The 21,454-nt window shown below is 57.4% G+C and overlaps 7 protein-coding genes across 7 annotated transcripts; 4 read left to right on the top strand and 3 right to left on the bottom strand.

The window, feature by feature from the left end:
• Nucleotides 1-1,155: 1,155 nt before the first annotated feature.
• On the top strand, nucleotides 1,156-4,203 carry BKCO1_19000192 (ulk ulk protein kinase; the record flags this gene model as incomplete). Its single annotated transcript, XM_020271985.1, has 3 exons — nucleotides 1,156-1,260; nucleotides 1,359-4,002; nucleotides 4,061-4,203. 3 exons carry the CDS (start codon nucleotides 1,156-1,158, stop codon nucleotides 4,201-4,203), a joined length of 2,892 nt encoding a protein of 963 aa, XP_020131273.1.
• A 1,299-nt stretch (nucleotides 4,204-5,502) lies between these two features.
• On the top strand, nucleotides 5,503-7,429 carry BKCO1_19000191 (mfs transporter; the record flags this gene model as incomplete). Its single annotated transcript, XM_020271984.1, has 3 exons — nucleotides 5,503-5,625; nucleotides 5,724-6,701; nucleotides 6,782-7,429. 3 exons carry the CDS (start codon nucleotides 5,503-5,505, stop codon nucleotides 7,427-7,429), a joined length of 1,749 nt encoding a protein of 582 aa, XP_020131272.1.
• A 1,814-nt stretch (nucleotides 7,430-9,243) lies between these two features.
• Nucleotides 9,244-11,356, bottom strand: BKCO1_19000190 (atp-dependent rna helicase ded1; the record flags this gene model as incomplete). Its single annotated transcript, XM_020271983.1, has 2 exons — nucleotides 9,244-11,089; nucleotides 11,151-11,356. 2 exons carry the CDS (start codon nucleotides 11,354-11,356, stop codon nucleotides 9,244-9,246), a joined length of 2,052 nt encoding a protein of 683 aa, XP_020131271.1.
• Nucleotides 11,357-12,138: 782 nt separating this feature from the next.
• Nucleotides 12,139-13,296, bottom strand: BKCO1_19000189 (peptidyl-prolyl cis-trans isomerase b; the record flags this gene model as incomplete). The annotated part of the gene is made up of 6 exons (XM_020271981.1): nucleotides 12,139-12,353; nucleotides 12,429-12,644; nucleotides 12,718-12,902; nucleotides 12,967-12,983; nucleotides 13,047-13,124; nucleotides 13,186-13,296. The coding sequence occupies 6 exons, from the start codon at nucleotides 13,294-13,296 to the stop codon at nucleotides 12,139-12,141; spliced, it is 822 nt and encodes a 273-aa protein (XP_020131386.1).
• Nucleotides 13,297-13,737: 441 nt separating this feature from the next.
• Nucleotides 13,738-14,222, top strand: BKCO1_19000188 (mitochondrial 37s ribosomal protein sws2; the record flags this gene model as incomplete). Its single annotated transcript, XM_020271980.1, has 3 exons — nucleotides 13,738-13,740; nucleotides 13,796-13,840; nucleotides 13,911-14,222. 3 exons carry the CDS (start codon nucleotides 13,738-13,740, stop codon nucleotides 14,220-14,222), a joined length of 360 nt encoding a protein of 119 aa, XP_020131387.1.
• Nucleotides 14,223-14,410: 188 nt separating this feature from the next.
• BKCO1_19000187 (uncharacterized protein) lies at nucleotides 14,411-15,309 on the bottom strand (the record flags this gene model as incomplete). The annotated part of the gene is made up of 2 exons (XM_020271979.1): nucleotides 14,411-15,012; nucleotides 15,072-15,309. The coding sequence occupies 2 exons, from the start codon at nucleotides 15,307-15,309 to the stop codon at nucleotides 14,411-14,413; spliced, it is 840 nt and encodes a 279-aa protein (XP_020131392.1).
• Nucleotides 15,310-16,168: 859 nt separating this feature from the next.
• BKCO1_19000186 (uncharacterized protein) lies at nucleotides 16,169-17,440 on the top strand (the record flags this gene model as incomplete). The annotated part of the gene is made up of 1 exon (XM_020271978.1): nucleotides 16,169-17,440. One exon carries the CDS (start codon nucleotides 16,169-16,171, stop codon nucleotides 17,438-17,440), a length of 1,272 nt encoding a protein of 423 aa, XP_020131393.1.
• Nucleotides 17,441-21,454: the final 4,014 nt, after the last annotated feature.

Raw genomic sequence — 21,454 nt, 5'->3', positions numbered from 1 at the left:
CGGTCAGCTGCACCGCTGGCGAGCGTGCAGCGCATCCTGGGCCCGTGGTCGCAGAGAACGCCGGCTCGACACGCCTGCTTCCCCGCGACGCACTCCAGGCAGGGCAGGCAGGGTCGCGTCGGGCGCAGTGATTCGCCGGCGGGGCGCATCCTTGCGTCGCCGGGAGGCGTGCCACAGTGCTGCAGCGCAGGCAACCGCAAGGGTCTGCAGGCAGAGAGATTAGAGCGCGCTATCACGGCAGGCGGCTAGGCCGTCGCGGCAGCCATCGCAGCCATATCAGCAGCAGCGGCCGCGGGCGAGGCTTGGGCTGCGCGGCGATATTGCGGCATCTTCAGCGCGTCTGCTGCCAGCAACCGCACACTAGTGTAAGAAATGATGGCGAAGGCGTGATCACGACGGGCCTCTCGGGCATGCGCCGCGGGCGAGTGCTCGCAGCAGCAGCCGTCGCAGAGGCTGAGGCGCCGGCGCGGTGAGGGCGATGACGGCATCCATCTGGGGCTGCTCGCAATGCCTGTTCTTTTAAAAGTGCCCTCCGCATCGTTGCTACTTATCTGCTTCGTATCTTAGCGCCCTATCGACAACGGACCCGTGACTCGTCGTGCCGCCGCAAGCTCCCCGGCCGCAACCTCTCGACTGCTCGCCCTCCTCTCCCAACCGCAGCACACCTCCCCTAAATACGCCCTCTGCGTGCCCCCCGGCCTCGCCCTCCATCCCCGCGCTTCTTTTTCCTTTGTTCCTGCGCCCGTCCGAGCTGCAGCCGCGCCTCCAGATAGCTGCCCGTGCAGCTCCAACCGCTCGCTGACTCGACCGCCCATCCCCGTACAACGCCGCCGCCGCGTCCACCCTCGACCAGGCCAACCAGACGCTGTGCCCGAGCCGCGCTTGCCTGCGCTTGTTGCCGTCCCACGTCGGGCCCGTCGTCCGTCAAGCCTTACGCTCGCTCGCTCAAAGCTCCGCGTTATCGCCTCGGGACCAGTCGCCGCGGCCCATGTCCCACGTCATTGCCTCGTCCACGTACCCTCACCTCCGGTGATCGCAGCGACTCACTAGCCTCGTCGCTGTCGGCTGAGACATCGTCCAGCCCGCCGGCCGTCGTTCACGATGGCAACTCCAACACACCCGTCTCACGCCGCGAGCCCGCGGAGGTCGTCCACCATGCAGCCCGCCGCCGACAACTCGGACACCATGGTGGGCTCGTTCCGAAGGATGAACCAGATTGGCAAGGGTAGCTTCGCGACCGTCTACAAGGGCGTCCACATCGTACGTGACCTCGTCTTCCCGCCCCGCGCCCTCTGCCTGGCGCAGGGCCGCTTGATAAACACTCGGCCGTCGTCATCTAACGTAGCTGGTTACTGCAGAAGAAGCGGGAGCTCGTCGTGGCCATCAAGTCGGTCGACACGACCAAGCTCAACAAGAAGCTCAAGGACAATCTCTCGACCGAAATTCAAATCCTCCGCAATCTGACCCATCCGCACATCGTCGCGCTCATCGACTGCAAGGAGGTACCCAAGTACATACACATCGTGACCGAGTTCTGCGAGCTTGGGGATCTCTCGAGCTTCATCAAGAAGCGAGCAACCCTTGCAGATCACCCCGCAACCGCACACATGATGAAGAAGTATCCCAACCCTTCGGTCGGCGGTCTCAACGAGGTTCTTTGCCGCCACTTCCTCAAGCAGATCGCGAGCGCACTCGAATTCATCCACGCCAAAAACTACGTGCACCGCGACCTGAAGCCGCAGAACCTCCTTCTCAACCCCTCGCCGCTGTACTATCAGACTTATCGCCCGAACGAGGTCCCCTATGCTGCTGCGGCTGATTCCATGGTCCCGGCCGTGGGTATCGCCTCCCTGCCAATGCTCAAGGTGGCCGACTTTGGATTCGCTCGCTTTCTCCCCAAATCGTCTCTCGCGGAAACGCTGTGTGGCTCTCCTCTTTACATGGCTCCGGAGATTCTTCGCTATGAGAAGTACGATGCAAAGGCTGACCTGTGGTCCACCGGAACCGTCCTGCACGAGATGCTCGTCGGAAAGCCCCCGTTCCGTGCGTCGAACCACGTCGAGCTGCTTCGTCGTATCGAAAAGCAGGATGACAAGATCAGCTTTGGTGATATTCCGATCAGCAGAGACATGAAAAACATCGTACGAGCTCTCCTGAAGAAAACCCCAACAGAAAGAATCTCTCATGAGAAGTTCTTTTGTGACGTGGTCATCGCCGGCGATATTCCCAACTTGCACCCTGAAGATGCAGCCCAGGGCTCCATTCATGAGGCTCTGGGACGATCGGGTGACGAGAGACGTGCTCCAATCAGCGAGCAAGTTGCTACGCCTCAACCCACGGAAATGGAGATGACACCCAGGCCCAGAGTTGCTTCAGGAACCACCCCGCCCCATCGTCCCTCACCCCGCCCCACCCCTGCGGGACCATCATCATCCAACCAACACGTCAGACGCGTCAGCAACACTGCTGCCCAGATTCAAGATCGTCCGCCCTCTTCACATGCAGAGCGCCGTCCTACGGTAACACACCACGCTACTGCTCCTGCTAGAGCACCTCTAGTTCAGGAACGGCCCACTGCAGCAGCTGTCACCATGACCAGACGAAGCAGTCGTCATTCGCCGTCACCAAGCTCTTCAGCCCTCCGAGAACACTTTGACACACAACGCAACCCTCAAAGGTCTGATGAAAGGGCAGCTCGAGATGCAAAGGAACGTGCTGCCCAGGACATTGCCTTTGAGCGTGACTACGTTCTCGTGGAAAAGCGAACCGTTGAAGTGAATGCATTTGCTGATGAATTGGCGGCCAGCCCTCAATTCAGCAGGGACCATCCAACCCAGCAAGGAACAATGGTCCGGCGGGCAACAACGCAGGGTACGCCTACGGCCACGACTGGTGCTCAAAACAATAGTTCCCGCGCAATCCAGATTGCGACGGGCAGGCGTCCCGAACCACTTCATCATAGGAACAGCTCCTACGAAAGGCGTTATGCGGCTAGCCCGGGTTCTGCCACCTCAGCCATCTCCAAAGCTCTCAACATGGCCAGCTACAGAATTTTTGGCACCGGTGCTTCTCCTCCAGGCCGTGGCCCTTCGCCACCGAAAGGCTACACGCAATTCCCCATGTATCCGACGGCGCAAAGCAGCACGCTGGTCGTTGGAGATGGGGGCAAAACGACCAGCGACAAGCCGAGGGACAAGGATGTGAGGGTTCTTGAAGTTGTGGAAGAGCTCGCTCAACGCAGCCATGTCATCTACGGTTTCGCCGAGGTCAAGTACAGACAATTGCTTCCCCCTCCTCCCAGTGACCATGGACTGGGCATCCAAGCAGCTCACCCGCGAACCGATGATGAAGAGGATACTTTGGATGAAGACCTGACGACAGATGCGATATTGGCAATCTCAGAGGAGGCGCTGGTCCTTTATGTCAAGGCTTTGGCTCTCTTGGCAAAGTCAATCGATCTTGCGGGCAGCTGGTGGGGCCAACGCCACCGTGGAGAAGTCATCGGCGACAGCAATACGTCACGGACTTCTGGAAACACGAACGTCGCAGCGGTCGGCACGAAAATGAACCAGATCGTGCAGTGGGTGCGCACACGCTTCAATGAGTGTGTGGAAAAGTCGGAGTTCGTGGGGCGCAAGCTTCTCGAGGCTCAGAAGATGCTGCCGCCCGATCACCCTGCTCACCCCAACAACTTGCCGTCCAACTCGACTTCGATCACGAGCGCGGGCACTTCGGTGGAGAACATTCATCTCCCCACTGGCATCACGGCGGAGAAACTCATGTACGACAGAGCCATTGAAATGAGCCGAGCCGCAGCTGTTAATGAGCTGGTGGGCGAGGATCTCCCCGGTTGCGAGCTCAACTACAGCACGGCAATCCGCATGCTCGAAGCCATCTTCGAGAGCGAAGAAGAGATGCTGGGCCGTAAATCTGGCGGCAGGAAGCAAGAAGAGGATGTCATTCAAGGGCTGGAGGAGGAAGACAGGGCGTCAGTTCTGAAGTGTAAGTCATTTATTCGACCTATGGAGTATACATGTGCCGGCCGCTAACTACTTTACAGTGATCGAGAGCATGAGAGCCAGACTCAAAGCACTTCGCAAGAAGATCGAGATCCAGAAATCGCAGAAGCGAGCTTCACTGACAGGACCCGGCAGAAGCTCGCCATCAACAACGCCTGTGGTAGCTAGCGCATCACCTCGCTGAGTTACGGAGCATCCTACAATCAGGGTACAGCCACCCAAGGAGAGTGAGGTACAATAGCTTTCACTTTAGCATCATTTCACGATACGGAGTTTTCGGGCATGTCTTTTTTCCCTTTTCCCATGGAGCGGCGACGTACGACCGCTCTCCGGCCTCTTTCCTGCATGGAACAGCACATCCCAACCATTTGTCATTTCGACACGGCGCATGTTGGGTCCTGGCGCACAGGCAGACGAGGCCACAGTTGGCGGAACACAGAGCATGATACCACGGTCACCGGCGCAAGCATTACGAGCCTTTTTCTTTCTTCTCTTTTTTTTTTCTTTTTTTTGCGGATTGAAGGAGGAGCGGGTTCCACTAAGGCGTAGCAGGCATGTTGAGCGCTCCATTTCCTCTGCTCTTGCACAAGATGTTGATTTCTTTTTCCTTTTCTTTCCCTCAATCTTCTTCGCTTCCTTGGCTACAGAGTTCGAATTTGGCGCACAGGGCATTCGGCACAGCGTAGCGTCAGGTAGCCGTGGAGCAGCTGGACACAGTCAGGATGGGTTTCGGGTTTTATGGACGGACGGGAGGACAGGCGTGTACAGGGAAACAGGGCGCGGCTTCTCGGACGGCAAACACGGGGTAGAAAGGGAACACTCTTGTGTATAGGATGGGCAGATTGAATACGAAACTGAAGTAATTGCGGCGGAACACACTTGTCTGCAGTGATAGTCTCATGCATGAATCGCCTTCCAATCTCACATGTCTCACCGGACGACCCGATGCGGCGGATCATTGACGAAATCATCAGCTCAACAGCAGCGCATCAAGGTATGTTGTATGATGGATGGCTGGGGTGCATGCAGTGAGCTAATAAAGTTCCGGCAAAAGCCTATGCATGCCCTTCTGGCTTCATGGTCGAACGACTAGGCCGGGTTGGGGTGGCGGCGGGCAGCACCGGCGGGTCCCATTTTAGCATCGACTGCCCTGGCGCCAAAGCCTAAACTGCACACTTGCGGCGGCGGCGGCGGCGGCGGACACGCTCGGGAAGCTAATTCGTGTCCTTGACTTCTTTCCGCCATTTAGTACATACGTCGCGACTGCTGTTTGCTCCTGTCGCCTTCCGTGTTCCCATCGCTCACCCCACAGCTGCGCGCGCCGAAAACATGGGGCTCGGAGTGCTGGAAGATCGCTGGCTCGAGCGCGTCCCTGGTGCGTTCCTGAGCACTCCACTTGTCCTCCAACCTCACCATTGCCTCCGCCGACGCCTGTTGCCCCCATGCTGACGCCAATGCTGCCACACCCGCAGGCACCGTCCTCATGGACGAGGATGCACAGCGCAGAGACACCCTTCCCCTGGATCCCAACCTGAAGTATGACCGCAGCGGGCCGCATCCGATCCTCTTGGTCCCGCAACCCAGCGATGATCCAAACGACCCACTTGTACGTCCTTTCCTTCGCCCCCAAGCTCTGCCCATAGCCAAAAAAAAAAAAAAAAAAAGGTGTCATAGTCGACGGAGGCTAACCCACGCCAAATGTAGAACTGGCCCCTCTGGCGCCGCGACGTGAACCTGCTCGTGCTCTCGCTCCTCTCCGTCATCGCGTCGACGCTGTCGCCGCTGCTGGCGGCCAACACGCTGACGCTGTCGTTCGAGTTCCACCGCACCTTCACCGACATGGCGCTGCTGACGGGCTACCACCTGCTGGGCGTCGGCGTCGCGGGCTTCCTCTTCGTGCCGTCGGCGCGCATCTGGGGCAAGCGCCACGCCTTCCTGCTCGGCGCCGTCATCCTCATCGTCAGCAGCGCGTGGGGCGGCGCCAGCGGCCACGACTACGCCTCGCTGCTGTGGGCCCGCATCTTCCAGGGCGTCGGCCTGGCGCCCTTCGAGGCCCTCGTCAACGCCGCCGTGGGCGACCTGTACTTCGTGCACGAGCGCGGCAAGCGCATGGCCCTGAGCAACCTCGCCCTCTTCGGCGGCGCCTTCTTCACCCCCGTCATCGTCGGCAAGATGACCGACACCATGGGCTGGAAGTGGACCTTTTACTTCGTGGCCATCTTTGCTGGCTTGCTGCTGCCGCCGCTGGTCTTGTTCTGCCCCGAGACGGCGTATAGGCGCGACGAGCGGCTGAACCTGGACATGGGGGATTACCAAGGCGGCAGGGCGAGGACGAGGGACGGTGATGCGGGCAGCAGCTTGGAGGACGGCAGAGGGACGGAGCTGACGGAGACGAAGGAAGGGGCCGACGGCATCTCTCGCCAGAAAAGCAGCCAGGAAGGTTCGTTTGGAGAGAGCAAGGGATACGGCGGCGAGACGGAGACGCAGGCGCTGCATACAGGCACGGCGGCAGCGGCAGCGGCAGCGGCAGCGGCAGCGGCAGCGGCGTCTCCTTCGTCACGGCCGCAGAAGGACAGCTTCGCGAAGACGCTGCTGCCCTTCAACGGCCGCAAAACGGACGAGAGTTTCTGGAAACTGGCGCTGCGGCCCTTCCCGCTGTTCCTACAGCCCGGCATCCTATGGGTATGTGTCCCTCCCTCCCCCGAACTTGCGGCAAATGCAAGCCCCAACCCCGCCCAGCAAATACTCACATCTCCCACCAGTCCTGCCTCATCCAAGGCACCCTCATCGGCTGGACCGTCATGATCGGCGTCGTCCTCGCCGCCGTCATGCTCGGCCCGCCCCTCTTCTTCACCGAAGTCGAAACGGGCTACATGTACACGGGCGCCTTCGTCGGCGCCCTCGTCGGCTTCGCGCTCGCGGGGCTCCTCGCCGACGCGGCGCCGTCGCTCCTCACGCGCCTCAACGGCGGCGTCTACGAGCCCGAGTTCCGCCTCGTGCTCGTGGCGCCGCAGCTGCTGCTCGGCTGCGCGGGCCTCTACGGCTTCGGCGTCGTCGCCGCCGACGTGCCCCGCTACGGCTGGTTCTGGCCCGACTTTTTTTTCGCCCTCGTCGTCGCCGGCATGGTGCTCGGCGCCGTCGCGTCCGCCCTGTACGTCGTCGACGCCCACCGCGACGTCGCCGTCGAGGCTTTTACTTGTTTGCTCGTCTTCAAGAACGTCTTCTCCTTCGGCCTCACCTTCAAGGGCTACGACTGGATCGTCCAGGCCGGCGTCCGGAAAGTGTTTGTCGCCGTCGCCAGCGTGCAGGTCGCCGTGTGCGCCCTGACGGTGCTGATGTACGTGTTTGGGAAGTGGAATCGCAGCTTTTTTGCCCGCCATGATTTGCTGCGGTTCTTGCATCTGCGGTGATTGCGGCGCGGCCGGGGGCGGGGCGGGCAGGAGGTTCGTTCGAGGAGGGAGAGGGAAGACACGGCGGTAACGATGGAAGTAAATGCTTGTCGTTTGATCTGCTGAGGAAGACGAGGAAAGGAATCATGGCGCTTTCTTTTTCTTCTCCGTTGGGCGGACGGAGGGGAGGGGGGTTTATGTTGTATACCTTTTATGCGATCGCCATGGCTCAGCGGCACGGGGGGGTTTTTTTTTGGCTTTTTTTATACACCTAGAAATCTAATATCACGCACATTGTTTGCTGATTTGCTGTTTGTGTTCCTGCCTACGGGCCACTCTTCAATGTGAGGAGAGCGGTAGTAGTATGCTCGTAATCAGCAACACCACCCATTTGCTTCTCCAAGCGTTCCGTAAGCCTTGGCCATCGTCCACTTGACTAGCTCTCTTTTTCCACCATCGCGCCGTCGATTTCGTGTGCACATTTCACCTCCATAGACAAGGATTCTGACTGAATCAGAGGTCAAGCACGGCGGGTCTCTTGTCATTGAAGCACTGATGAGAAGAGGGTAATCACAGTCATCACCAGCGGCACTGTTAGGAATACAATCGTAGCAGTACTGGTTGTAGAATTGATTGTTCTATCGCAGCTTAATCAGACAAGTTCAAGAACTCTCCTACTCCGCTTTGGTTGCGAGAAAACTCGATGAAGAGAGAAAAAAAAAGGTAGTCTTTCATCCGAAGCAACGAACAAAAGGACCGCAGCAGAGACGCACTCGCACGCAATGAAGAGTGTAAAAACAGCAATCCAGGCCACACTAGTAAACGACGAAATGAGAGCAAAAAGAAGTTGAAAAGAAATCACTTTTTTTAGGATCCGATCCCATTGCAGCCCCCTCGCTTGCTGTTATATAATTTCCGCGCTCAGAGGAGAAATAAAAGAAGCAAGTCAAGTTCGTTGGCTTTTCCCCCTCTCTAAACGAACATTTTGCAGAAAACCCGGACCCAGGTGAGAGTTCGGACCTCTCCTCTTCTTTTCACCCTAACCCGAAGATCGAATAAAAGAAGAAAAGAGAACAGACCCGCGCTTTCTTTCGTTCGTCGTAACCTCGTTAAAAGCCAAAAGGGAAAAATAACCGTCACACCCGTTTTTCTATGGCGCTCCATCCAGCCTGAGAAGAAAGAGAAGGCCTCATGCCATGAGGACCCATCGCACCGTGCCCCGTCTATAAAGCTGGTTGAGGCAGCGCAACAAATCCATGCAAGTACTCTTTTTGGTATGCCTTCCCACTCGATATGAACGCCATCTGTGAACGTGCCCTGCACGACGGAAACCAGAGAAAACGACTTGTCGAAGAAGTCTTTCCCACCATCCCGTCGTCCATGTGAAACGATAAAAACGTGACCGGCATATGCAAGGGCTGCAGGATCGCTTTTGCGGAGAGAGGACCGTATTAAGGAAAAAAAGGAAAAAATAAGAAAACTAGTCGGCATCCGAAGGGCCAGTGAAGACGTGTCTATTTGCTGTGCTCCCCGGGCAGCACCGTCGATGGAGCAAAAGGCGTACAAAGTCGTGAAGCGTCAGCTGTCGAGCCTGCGTCGATCCTCCAGTCTCGAATCGAAAATGTTCATCGTGGAAGGTGTCGCAGTTGAAGTCAACGCTGTCTATATGCTGATCGGGGTATGAGAAAGCAAATGCCGGACCTTCGAATGGAAGTGACAAGTCCAGTGGAAACCAGAAGAGAAAGAGCAAGACCAGAAAAAGGAAAGACCTCTTGAGAAGCGGCCGAGCAGCGCACGTGAGGTGTCATGCACTACTGTCAGCTCGAGAGTGGTATTTACCACCAAGACTGGCCACCGGAGCCAGACGGGTTGCCGTAGCCACCGCCGTAGCCGCCGCTGTAACCACCGCCATAGCCGCCAGCACTACCGCCGCCTCCACCGCTGTAGCCACCAGGGCCACCGCCGTAGCTGCCACCGAAGCCACCGGCAGCAGCGGGCGGGCCGCCCCAACCACCAGCGTTGCCGCCACCGAAGCGACGAACATCACGAGTAGCGGTAGCGCCACGGCCACGGCCACCACGGCCGCCACGGCCGCCACCAAAGCTGGAGCCTTCCCGAGCAATGCTCTCCAGGAACGAGGGCACCTCCTGGTTGGCCTCCTTGAGAAGCTCAATGAGGTCGCGAACAACGCCGCGGTTGCCACGGTTGAAGAAGGCAGTCGAGATACCAGTGTTACCAGCACGGCCGGTACGACCGATACGGTGAACGTAGTCGTCAATGTCGGTAGGAAGATCGTAGTTGACAACGTGGGTGACGTTGGGGATATCGAGACCACGAGCAGCGACGGCGGTGGCGACGAGGATCGGGCAGCGGCCGCTGCGGAACATTTCCAAAGCCTTTTCACGCTCGCGCTGAGTGCGGTCGCCGTGAATGGAAGTGGCGGGGAAGCCCTGGTTGATCAGGAAGTCGGAGAGCGAGTCGGCCATGCGCTTGGTCTCGACGAAAATCAGGGTCAGGCCAGTGCCGACGGTGTGGAGGATGTCGAGCAGGACAGAGCGCTTGTCACCGTCCTCGACGTACTCGACCTTCTGGGTGATGTTCTCGGAGGTGGAACCGACGCGACCGACGGACAAGAAGATGTAATCCTTCAAGAAGTCGCGCGCGAGCATCTGAATGTCGCGGGGGAAGGTGGCAGAGAACATGAGAGTCTGGCGGCCATCAACGGGAGGCATGTCCTCACCCTCGACGATCCTGCGGATCTGGGGCTCGAAACCCATGTCCAGCATGCGATCAGCCTCATCAAGAACAAGGTACTTGATGTTCTGGAGGGAAATGCGGCCACGCTCCATCAGGTCGACAAGACGGCCGGGGGTGGCAACGAGCAGGTCACAGCCGCGCTCGATTTGACGCAGCTGAGAACCGATGTCGGCACCACCGTAGACGACGCACGGCCTGACCCACGAACGGTAGGCAAACTTCCTGGCCTCATCGAAGATCTGGGAGACCAGCTCACGAGTGGGAGCGAGAATGAGCGAGGTGGGGTAGGCCTTGCGGCTGCGGCCGTAGCCAACGCCACCACCCTGCTGGGGGATAGCGCTCGGGCCGTTCTGGAAAGCCTGAGAGAGGATGGGGAAGAGGAAACCACCAGTCTTTCCGGAACCGGTCTGGGCGCAGGCCATCAGGTCGCGACCACCCATGACAATGGGGATCGAGTACTTCTGAACGGGCGTAGGGACCTTGTAGCCGGCCATGTTGATGTTGGTGATGAGGTGGTCGTCGAGGGGCGGGTTCTCGAAGACGGAGACGGGCTCGGGAACGCCCTGGCCGGACGCCTCGACGGGGATGTCATCGTACTTCTCGAAGTTGATGCCGGTCTGTTGCTTGGAGGGGTCGTTGGCGACACCGAAAAGCTCGCGCTCGATACGTTGGTTGGCAGGACCGGGGATGTGCTTGCCATCCTTCCACGATCCATCACCAGAACCCCGTGCGCTGCTGGCACTGTTGCCACCTGTGGGTTTGCCGTAAGCAGTTGGATCGAAAGATGCCGAGGACTGGTTGTTCCAGAACCCTCCGGCGGGGATATTGTTGTGGCTACCTCTATCGCTGAAACCGCCGCCAGAGCCGCCGTTGCTCCAGCCACCGCGACCGCCCATTCCACCGCGGGGGGCACCGCCGTAACCACTACATTCTTTCGTTAGCCACTGTTGAGGGGGGTGGGGAATCGTGTCGAGTGGCGACTTACCCTCTGCCACCCCAGCCGCCGCCGCCGCCGCCGTTCACGGGCGGGGGGCCACCGTTCATGGGCATGGGGGGAGCAGCGTCCATGGCAGGCGGCGGCCTGTTGCGCAGGTGAGGCGGGATGTAAGCAGCGCGCTCGAAGCCGCCGTTCTGAGGGGCGTGCTGCGAGTCGTTCAGGGCAAGGTTGCCCATCTTCAGCTGGTCAGCCATGTTGGGCAGATGTCGCTGAGTTTTTGATGCTGTGTGCGTGTGTGTTGGCGCTTCAAGCGTGTCGTGTGTGCGGAAGAGCGACCGGCAAGTCGATTAAGGACGATTACGGTCGGCGGACGCGGACGGGCCACGCGATGGTCGAAAGGACAAGCTTAGTCTGTGAGGCAGAAACGCGCCTGAAACGGTTCCTGACGAGAAAAGAGAGGATGGAAAGGCCTCTATCTTCTCGAACGACAGGATATTAGAAAACCAAGATGCAAAGAAAAGCGGTCGTTGTTTGTGAGGAGGAGGGTGGGTGGGCGAGGGAGAGGTGGTGAGAAGAGAGCCTGGGCCCAGCGCTGTGAAATTTTGTAAGGGCCGCAGCAGGAGGCGAAAGCCAGCTGGAAGCGGTTTAGCGCCGCAAACGCTTGAGCGCGACCAGCAGCCGCGCGACGCTGCGGCTGCCACCCGACGCCGCGCCCAGCCAGTCACCCTTCGCGCTTGTCGGAGGGAGCGGTCAGAGCGAGAATCTTACGGCGCCCCCGACCCTTCCCCAGCCGCTCGAGGCAGCGCGTCCCTGCCGCTCCCGCCGGATGACTCTGCGCGCCCCGGCATTGTGTGCGGCGCGGCCTTTGCTCGGTCGCCGCCGCCGCTGACTGTCGGCAGCCTCTGATGGGGCGCGGTGCTCCGTCATCGTCATAGTTGCCGTCACATGCGTGTCACTCGTGCTAGGCACCCAGTCACCAGCAAGTTGGATTCTAGCCTACGGTCGCTATCTGGATTAGCCGCCGCCCGACCCATCGTCAAGCCATGGTCTTATCCCACTTTTCAGCCCTTGACTGGTGGTACCGCACGAAGAGGAAGACGAGCCCTCCAATGACGCCCAAGCCGAAGAACTTCTGCCCAGGGCTCAACCCGGTAGAGGAGCTGCTGATCTCCGTCTTGCTGGCGGGCTCCACCTTTGCGCTGCCCTCCTCGCTTTCTCCTGCCACCATTTCTGCTGTGTCGACAGCCGTATCTTGAGGTCTCGTGTATCAGCCGAAGGTGGATCGGGTGCTGGAAAGGCGCCGCGTCTAAAGCTCAACATGGATACCTTCTTCAGGGACTTCCAGCTCGCCGCTCTTGGCAATGACCACGTCCACCGCAGGCTTGTCGCCCGGCTTCTTCGCGACATTCTGGACCTTGTCGACGACGTCGTAGCCCTCGAGGACCTCGCCGAACACGACGTGGCGACCATCGAGCCACGACGTGATGGCAGTGGTGATGAAGAACTGGCTGCCGTTGGTGTCCTTGCCAGAGTTGGCCATGCCTGTATTTTGTCAGCGTCGTGTGCTTGTAACCACAACGGTCGTCCGATCCCGTAGTTTGGCAGGGGCACTCACTGAGAACACCCTTCTTGGTGTGCTTGAGCTTGAAGTTCTCGTCGGGGAACTTCTGGCCGTAGATGGACTTGCCGCCAGTACCATCGCCGTTGGTGAAGTCACCACCCTGGATCATGAAGTCCTTGATGACACGGTGGAAGGTGGAGCCCTCATAGCCGAAACCCTTCTCGCCAGTGGCAAGAGCACTGGATTGTGGTCAGCGATTGTGTTCTACAGCTCGCGCTAGGTGGCAGCCAAGGGTTGTCGTACCGGAAGTTCTCCGCAGTCTGTAGCAGGTCCGTGTTAGAAACGTGTCACGGAGCGGCGAGGCGCGAGGCAGTAGAACATACCTTGGGAGTGGTCTTGCCGTAGAGACCGATAGTAATGCGGCCCAGGTCCTCATCGCCATGCTTGAGGTCGAAGTAGACCTGTAGAAAGTGTCAATGCCCGCGCTCTGTGTCTCTTGGGCTTGAAGCCACATATGCGCACCTTGTGGGTGATTTTGGGGCCCTTGGCGGCCTCCGCCGTCTGGGCGAAGTACACGAAGGTGACGCCCAGGAAGACGAGCAAAGTGACGAGCAGCTTCTGAAGTCCGGCCATTGTGAATGAGAGTGCAATGGACTGGAAAGGGTGGTGAGGATGGTGGCGGGGAGCTTTTGTAGCCCCAGCGTCCCGCGCACCCTTGAAACGCAAGGGACCGCCCGCATCTGGGCACGCCGCCCCCGGCCGCCGCCTCGTCTAGAGGAGGCTACGTATCTGACGAAGCGCTGGCCATCGCGACTGCAACTTGACGTTCGCCGGATGTTTGTTTCAGTATCATTTCGTGCCCCAGAATTCCCTGCTGTGCTACGCATCCAGACCCTGAAGTGCCAGGACGTTGTCGCAGTGAAACCGGCAACCACTTACCCGATCAGGCTGCACGTGACGCGGAGGTCCGCGAAATTGTCTCCGAGTGCCGCGACACCTTAGTACGTCTTCTGGAGCAGTGAGCATCCCGCCACGACCACCGCCTGCCTCTCGTGGAAGCCCTTCGCCGTCACAATGGTACTACTCGACCTCCCGTACCGCATGCCGCAGTGGTGCTGATCAATTGCCGCAGGTCTTCATCCTAGGACTCAGCTTCGCCGAAGGGCACATGGTCAAAGTATGTATCGCGATGCCGACCTAGCAGCCCGCCCCTCGACCGCACCCGACTGACGTGCACCGTCGCGCAGAAAGCCCTCCAATCGTTCTATGGTATCGGTCCCAGTGTGTCAAAGCAGATCATGGGTCGCTTCTTGATCCACCAGCGTGCCAAGGTCGGCGAGCTCGAGGACCAGCAGGTCCTCGGCCTGAACGCCCACCTTTCCACCTTGAAGATCGAGAACGACTTGCGCCGCAGCCTCGTTGATAACATCCAACGCTTGAGGGACATGGGTACCTACAGGGGAAGGAGACACGCCATGAACCTGCCTGTGAGAGGGCAGAGGACAAGGTCACAGATCAGCACCGCCCGGAGGTTGAACAAAATTGAGCGTAAAGGCTGAGCAAAGTTGGCTGGTGTATGTTGTACAATTTTTCTTGTCCAGGCATATGGGCGGCGCCATGGGATTGGGAACGCAAGATGGAAATAAAGCTGAAACGGACTGAGGGAGGCCGTTCGCGCAGGATGCACTGAAGGGAAGAGATGCATAGGAATCACGACTCATGTCCAATCTGGACGCTATCCGCTACATTACAGATGCTCCTTGAACCACCGAACTACCGCCTGCTCAATGTCCCTTGCAGGAAGCCCCCAGAATCCATCTAGAGCCGCAGCTTGTTCATCCGGTTCAGCTGCATCAACCATGTGGAACTTTAGCGCTGGGTAGCTGTGCCTTTCTTCAACTCCAGACGGCTTCCGTTCTTTGTTGGTCATGACGCAAACCGGAACCTTGTAACTCCGTAAGCACCAGGCCGCTGCCTCAGGAACGCCAAAATCCGGAGTGCATAAAAAGGTTGCATCGGGAGTCAGACCCTTACGTGGTGGCATAAAGGCAGCGGCTGCGGCGTGGTAAGAAAAGTGACCAAGCCCCACCATACCAACGCTTGTAGTTCCAGGGATATTGCGCAACGCTCTCGTGAACCTCAGTAGCCTCAACCCACCGGCCACGAAGATATAACACTGTAGCAGCAGACCATTCATCTGGAAATCGGGATCGTTCCGGCGGAGGATCCGTTGCAACCACGGCGGGATTCTCAAGCTCCGTTGATCCAAGACTGGGATATAGCAGGTGAAGCCATTCTCTGCGCATCGCTCAGCCAGTCCTGCGACAGCAGGCAGTGCAAGACTTTGGACTGTAGGCAAGAGTGTGTCAGATAATAGTAAAGCGGCTCTCGGAAAGTAGTATACGTACAATCCACCAGGAAGACGATTGATTTTCCGGGAAATCGTCTATTTGGCTGAAGCACGAACGTGTCAAATCCCCCGATGGTCTTGAGTGTATAAGGGTCTGCCGCAGTCCCAACGGTGAAACGGCGCTTGATGAGCGGTGCGCGACTCGTACGGAAGTCCGGTCCCGAAATGGAATCAAACAAGAGCGTTGGAATCGGCACCGGTGAGCGCCGGATATGGAATCGTCGGGCGATCAACATGGCGCTCTAAGGAGGATGGCTGGCGTTCTGTCTTCAGACCAGAAGCGAGAGTTTGGCATTCGCCGAGTCAGCTTGAATATCGAGAAGCATGGGTATGCAGACATGGTCGCACAACAAAAGCGCGGCGTAGGCAGCGATATCTTGGCTGCCACAACATACATGTAGCCGGTTGAAAGGGGGTGTAGGAGTAAATTCTACGGGCCTGGCCGTGCCAAATCCACGTGTCACACCAGCTCCAGGCGCAGAAAGTGAAAGCAGGGAAAGCGGCAAAGTTGGCTGCAAAAGGAATTGGCCCATCTACATCGATCGCACGTCTTCAAAACTCGTAATTAGTAACGACGTCCGGATGTCTGTTTCGACTACCCACATGAAGGATGGCCTCAGGTCAATTCCTTACGTAAGCCACTGCGGCGGGAACGTCTTCGGCTGTGTACGAACAATCTAGGCAACATGTACCACCTGAGCCGCACGGTGCGAGTCGGATGTTCCGATGAGGTACTTGGGTTCTTCTGGCAACGACTTTTGGTGCCACCCCGAAGCAAGCCACCCTACCTCAGGGAAGTTACACATTGCCTACACAATCATGTAGCTTTTTGTCATTTGCCATTTTGATTTGAATGTTCGTGCTGGTTTGAAATGCCCAGGTGAATGTGGAAATGGAGGCTTTGCAGCACCGCATCTTCGTTTGTGCCCATCAAGGTGCTCCGTTTACAAAGCAGACTGAGGACTTCAAGGTGCTTCAATGCAAACGTCAGCTCACAGTCCACAGCCACTTGAGCTGCCCATTTATTCGGTCTTCTCCTTGCCTCTTCTCTTGCAACATTTCTTTGCTATCAAAAACCGAAGAAAAAAAAAAGAAATGGCCCATACAAGCTTCAAGAGCAGAGTCGACTCGTTCGCAGAAACCCACGGCGAGCCTCCTACCTCGAAATCCGGCGGCACAAGCACGAACAGGTGCAGCATCCTCCGAAGCGCGCCCATCGACCCCCAGTACTCCTTCGACCTCTTCCACGAGATCCAACGCGCCTGGTCAACAGAGCTCACTTGCTCCCCGGACCTCATGAACGCCAACAGCAGTCCACCATCACCCTGCAATCCCGCCGCCCACCAACCCCTCCCACCACACACCCCCTCCTCTAACCCCCTCGCCCAACCGCTCTCCCACCACCTCTCCTCCCCCGACTCCCTCTACCACTCCCTCACCTCCCACCCCGTCTCCCCCCAACCCCACTCCCCGCTCTTCTCCCACCTCCCCCCCGAGCTCCGCACCCAAATCTTCTCCCACCTCCTCACCTACCCCGGCGTCATCCTCTGCGTCACCTCCGGCGGCCTCCCGCCCCACCCGCCCTACAACCTCCACCCCTCCCTCCTCCGCACCTGCCGCCTCGCCGCCCTCGAAGCGCTGCCGCTCCTCTACGGCGGCCGCAACCGCTTCTCCGTGCCGCACATCCCGAACCTGCTCCGCTCGCGCGCGGCGCCGCCTTGCTTCGCGCTCTGGCCGCGCACCTTCGCGCTCGTGCGCCGCCTCAACGTCGACGTCCCCGACAAGTTCATCGACCGCTTCTACCGCGCCCCCGGGTGGAGCGCCGCCCCCGACGGCTTCGAGCGATACACGGAGATCGTCGCGGCGGTCGTCGCGCTGGCGGCGCGCGCCGGCAGGCTCGTCCACTTGCAGGTGTCGCTGGTCCGGAATTGCGCGTTGGAGAGCTACACGTCGTGGGGTCCGTATTTGGCGCGGGACGCGCCGCTGATGCGGGCGGTGGAGAGGGACTTTTTGCCGGGCGTGTTGGGGGATGGTGGTGGTGGTGGCGGCGGAGGGAGGAGGGCGCGGTTCTTGCTGGTGGTGCCGTGTGGGGCGGGGAGTGAGGCGGGGGCCGGCGCCGAGACGCAGAGGGCGTTTGATGTGTTGAGGCCGGATGGGCCGGCGGTGGTGCATGCGGTGGCGAGGAGCTTGGGGGCGCTTCAGAAGACGGCGAGGCTGAATGGGTTGAGGTTGGAGGATAGCTTGAGGGTGGTGGTCAGAGATGGGGACGGGGGTGGGGAGGGGTCGAGAACCGAGATTTTGGTGGATGAGGAGTGCCCTTTGGGCAGTGGGGAGGAGAGACAGATAACGCTGGAAGTGTCATGTTAGCGTGCATGCAGGAGACGCGTTCTGAGCGACAGTGGCTGCGAAAGCGACGAGTATCATTGAGTTCAAGTGGCGATGCGAGCCTTTCGTTCCAATTTACTTTGTAAATGTATAACAGCTGAGGGCCGAATGAGATAGTGGTAGTGTACGATAATACGTCTGTAGATGGCGGAAGGTGCAGGTGAAATGGCGAAGTCCGCTACCTGGTCTACCCGATTTTCGAAGATGTCGTGTGTGGGGACTAAGCAGAGAACCCCCGTCTCGCAGGCTTGTTGGCGGACATCTCTTTAAAGTCAAAAACGTGGATCCAAGGCGCTCATAACCTGTTCACGATGGTAGGATGCCATTGCTGTTGTAACGTTTCTTTCAATTACACGCCAGTCCCTGTGAAGGATGCGGACACGAGATATTCGCTGTGACCACGAGGGCTAGCTAAAGCTTCCACCGGTGTAGACGGACGACCTGCTGATGACCTGAAATGCTTGTAAAAACAAAAAAAAATTCTGGCCGCTATGAAACTTTTCGGGAAAGACGACGTACCATTTCTCCAGCGCATGCAGAAATACTATGAGATGGGGCTGATAAAGGAGAAACAAAGCGGGGCTCATGTAGAAAATCGCGGGAGCGGAAAAGGTCCAGGGGGAGGATGTGTGTGCTAAACGATATCTGTAGCTACCAGAGGGACCGTTATGGTGATCATAGGAGGGGCGTTGCATTGGTCTCTTGGCTAGAAATGTATTGCTTGACCGAAAGCCAGATGTGTTTTGGAAAGTTTGGGGGGAGAAGGCACGAAAAGTAATTCGTGGACTTTGGAATTGGGACTGTCAGGACAACTAGTCTATCATGCAGTGTCAGTTTGGTTGGCAGCGCCTACGATTGATGCCATCGTGGACGAGCCTCGAGGCATTGATCGAGCACATCAAACCAGGACCGAAACATAACTATTCGAATAGACAATGACGCTTGTCTGCCCCTTTTTCGAAGGATTATATTGATTAAGAGTTTAATGGTGGTGATGGCCTCCATACATGGACCAATTTGATCATGGGGTATTGCTCGTTTTCAGGGGACCCCGCTACCGATACTCACCTCGTGTGGAGGCTGTACTGACTATCCAAGCTTGGTGTTTCAGCCCGCGCTTGAAAGCCGCTTTTCCTATCTCGACTTTAGACTAGTTATGTTTTTGGTGTATGGGCTCGGGATAGGTAGGTGTTTCAAACGGCGTAGTGCTTGTTCGAAGGTTCCGGCGAAGTCTCCACGCTACCCTCGTGCAATGCCGAGCGTGGTGGACATGTACGAGAGGAATGCTTAAAACGAAGCTCGGTTGCTTTATCGAGAATCTACTACTGATGTCATTTGGTATGAATTGTTTCATTAATTGAGCGCTCCAGTGGAGGATGAATTGTTCCATACATGGCCAACGGGGCCAGATTTAGGACATTGTGGTCGGGGTTGGGACGGCTGCGCACTTGTAATCCCTCAAGTACTTGATAGATACTGTAGACGCTGGCCGACTGACAAGCGGTATGATGTCTTGGGGTGCCTATTCTGCCCGAAGCCGTACAGTGTGGATGGCAAATCCCTGCCAATGAACTCAGCCTATTGGACTTACTGATACTCATACTAAGAATTGGCAGCGAGATGGAGCGGGCAAGCGCTTTGATGAGATTGAGTGGAAAAGAGAGAGAAAGACACTGGGGAGTAGCTGCAAGCGATACGCTTGATCCCTTTTGACTGCCAGCACCACCGGCGGATTGCGGAGCCGTAACTGCATGCCAAGTGGGTATGGGCGAAGGTGGAAATCCCTTGAATATGACAATCCGGCGAAGAATGCGCCAGCTAGCTGGGCGCGAGTGGAATAACTATCGTTCCGAAACGCAAGGTGCAAGATATCGAATGCCGTGACACACCAGTCTGTTCTCATGGATGCCCGAAGCAGTTGGTGAGTGGCCCTTAACTTCAGCCAAGGTCTTGGCTAGACGTCCGAAGATGGGTGTATCCGGCCGGTACAGCCGACTAGCGAGCTTGGAAAAGCTTCGAACGGTCCAGATCGCGGGTGGGTGAAGCCAGGGAACGAGCTTGACATGCAGTGCTACACATGGCCGGACGGCAAACACACCTGTTTGGGTCCAAATCAGCCAAAGTCTTGGCCAGACGTTCGATGTTGATGCCAGTCCAACGGTTCGATGCGAGACGATGCGTGCCATTCTACGACGGCGGTTTGAGAAGAGTTGTGATAGAAGTTGTGGTCCGTAAAAAGCCGGTGAGACCCCGAACCATGGGCCCTAGTGTCCGGAAATTGGCATCAGCGCGTGGTATACTGCACGAGCAGATGACAGAATGGCCTGACATGCGGAGGATCGACCTCTGGCCTAGTGGTAGTTGGGCAGGAATATACCTCCTTGCATGCCCGGACCACCACGTTGGGAATTTCGAATAAGGTTTGCTATCCCTTTGCGCTTATGGCGCCGCTACTGGTGACATCCTTCCCGGAGCCATTAATATTATTTGGCTTTCCGAAGCACCGGTGCGAAGCAGCATGTGATTTGGCGCGTCCCAAGCTGCGCCGAACCGCGCCGCCTGCGCACCATTCCTGTGGCCAGCGCGGGTCATCTTGCACTGGAACGTGCACGGTGCATCGCATTTGCCAGGCTTCAGCTGCATCTTTGCGAACCCTGGATGGGATCTTCTTCAACTCTGGCGACAGCGCAATGCGATACGGTGTAAGAGAGAGGGAAAACTTGCAGGAACACAAGGGCTGACTCCAGGAACTGTGAATCTCTGTCGCATTTTTTTTATGGAAATGGAGCTTCTGGACGAGGGTTGTGTGGCATTGTTTCTAGGCGTCCAAATAGAGGAAAAGCCGCACCGGGAGCGTGCACTAGAATATGCTGGTGGAACAATAATCGAAGCCCAAAGACTCTCGCTCACCGAAGGATTCCCATGCGCATCCCGCGAAAGCGTGCAGCCGACTCTATCGAGATTATCCTTGGGCTCCATCCCGGCATTCTATCATCGAGCATAGGTGGTGTTGACGTGGATTTGTCAAGTCGTGCGAAGGGCTCAATGGTGGCGGGTAGCTGCAAAGGAACATCACCTTGATGACCCAGGCACAACGCAGCTCGTACCATGGCATTTGAATTTCGGATGTCTTGCTTACCCGGGGTCAAATAAGCCAAGTACCATCAAGAAGACGACATGCCGGCATCGATATCATGGAAGGAAATGTCGCTCACTTTTGCCAGGGTAAAATTTATGGATATAAACCAAACATCAAATTTCGATTGTTATCAACAACATTCTCCGTTATGGTCTAGGGGTTAGGATTCTCCGCTTTCAATGTCCTTGTTGACTTGATGATCCGGAGCGGCCCGGGTTCGATTCCCGGTAACGGAAATTAGTTTTTTTTGCGTTTTCTTTTGCTTCGCACTGGATCCTAGTTCCACTCCAGCCGATTTTTGCATTGAAGCACGTTGCTATGCCGTGGTACGAACATGAATCAATAGTGTAAAGGAAGCGTTTGAATCTTGCCGGAAAATCAGTATAATGATTTGTAGACTATGGTAAAGATATATTATAGTTATATTAAGTTTTTGTTTCTTCGTTTTGTATTAGAGGTACTGCGCAAGTGGAGAAGGTTTGGTAGTAATGTTTTAGAAAGGACATGTCTATACTTCTGCCTGTTGCACAATATGTAGACTGACACCTGTCAAGCGGTTGTCAAGTCTGTTGTCTTCAGCAGCTGAAGTGTGGTCAAGCCGGGGTGTCACGACGGAGAAGAAACCGGGTTGGCCACCTGATTCATGGGTACAAATAGGCTACATGCATGGGGTGATGGCATCATCAGCAGCAACAGTTCTAGACAACAGTCGGAGGTATCCGCAATCTCGGACGGATTTCGCCCCCAAGCTTCTGCCGCGCGGTGCCAATGCGACTTTGACTGCAACTTGGCGAGGCTTGCGCATTGGAGGAAAACACGGTGCCGGATCCTGGGGGAGCCTCTTCCCCACTTCCACA

This window comes from Diplodia corticola (assembly GCF_001883845.1).
Source record: "Diplodia corticola strain CBS 112549 chromosome Unknown scaffold19, whole genome shotgun sequence".
Lineage (NCBI taxonomy): Eukaryota > Fungi > Ascomycota > Dothideomycetes > Botryosphaeriales > Botryosphaeriaceae > Diplodia > Diplodia corticola.
Note: the sequence above shows the minus strand (reverse complement) of the source record. Positions and strands in the feature narration are given on the sequence as shown.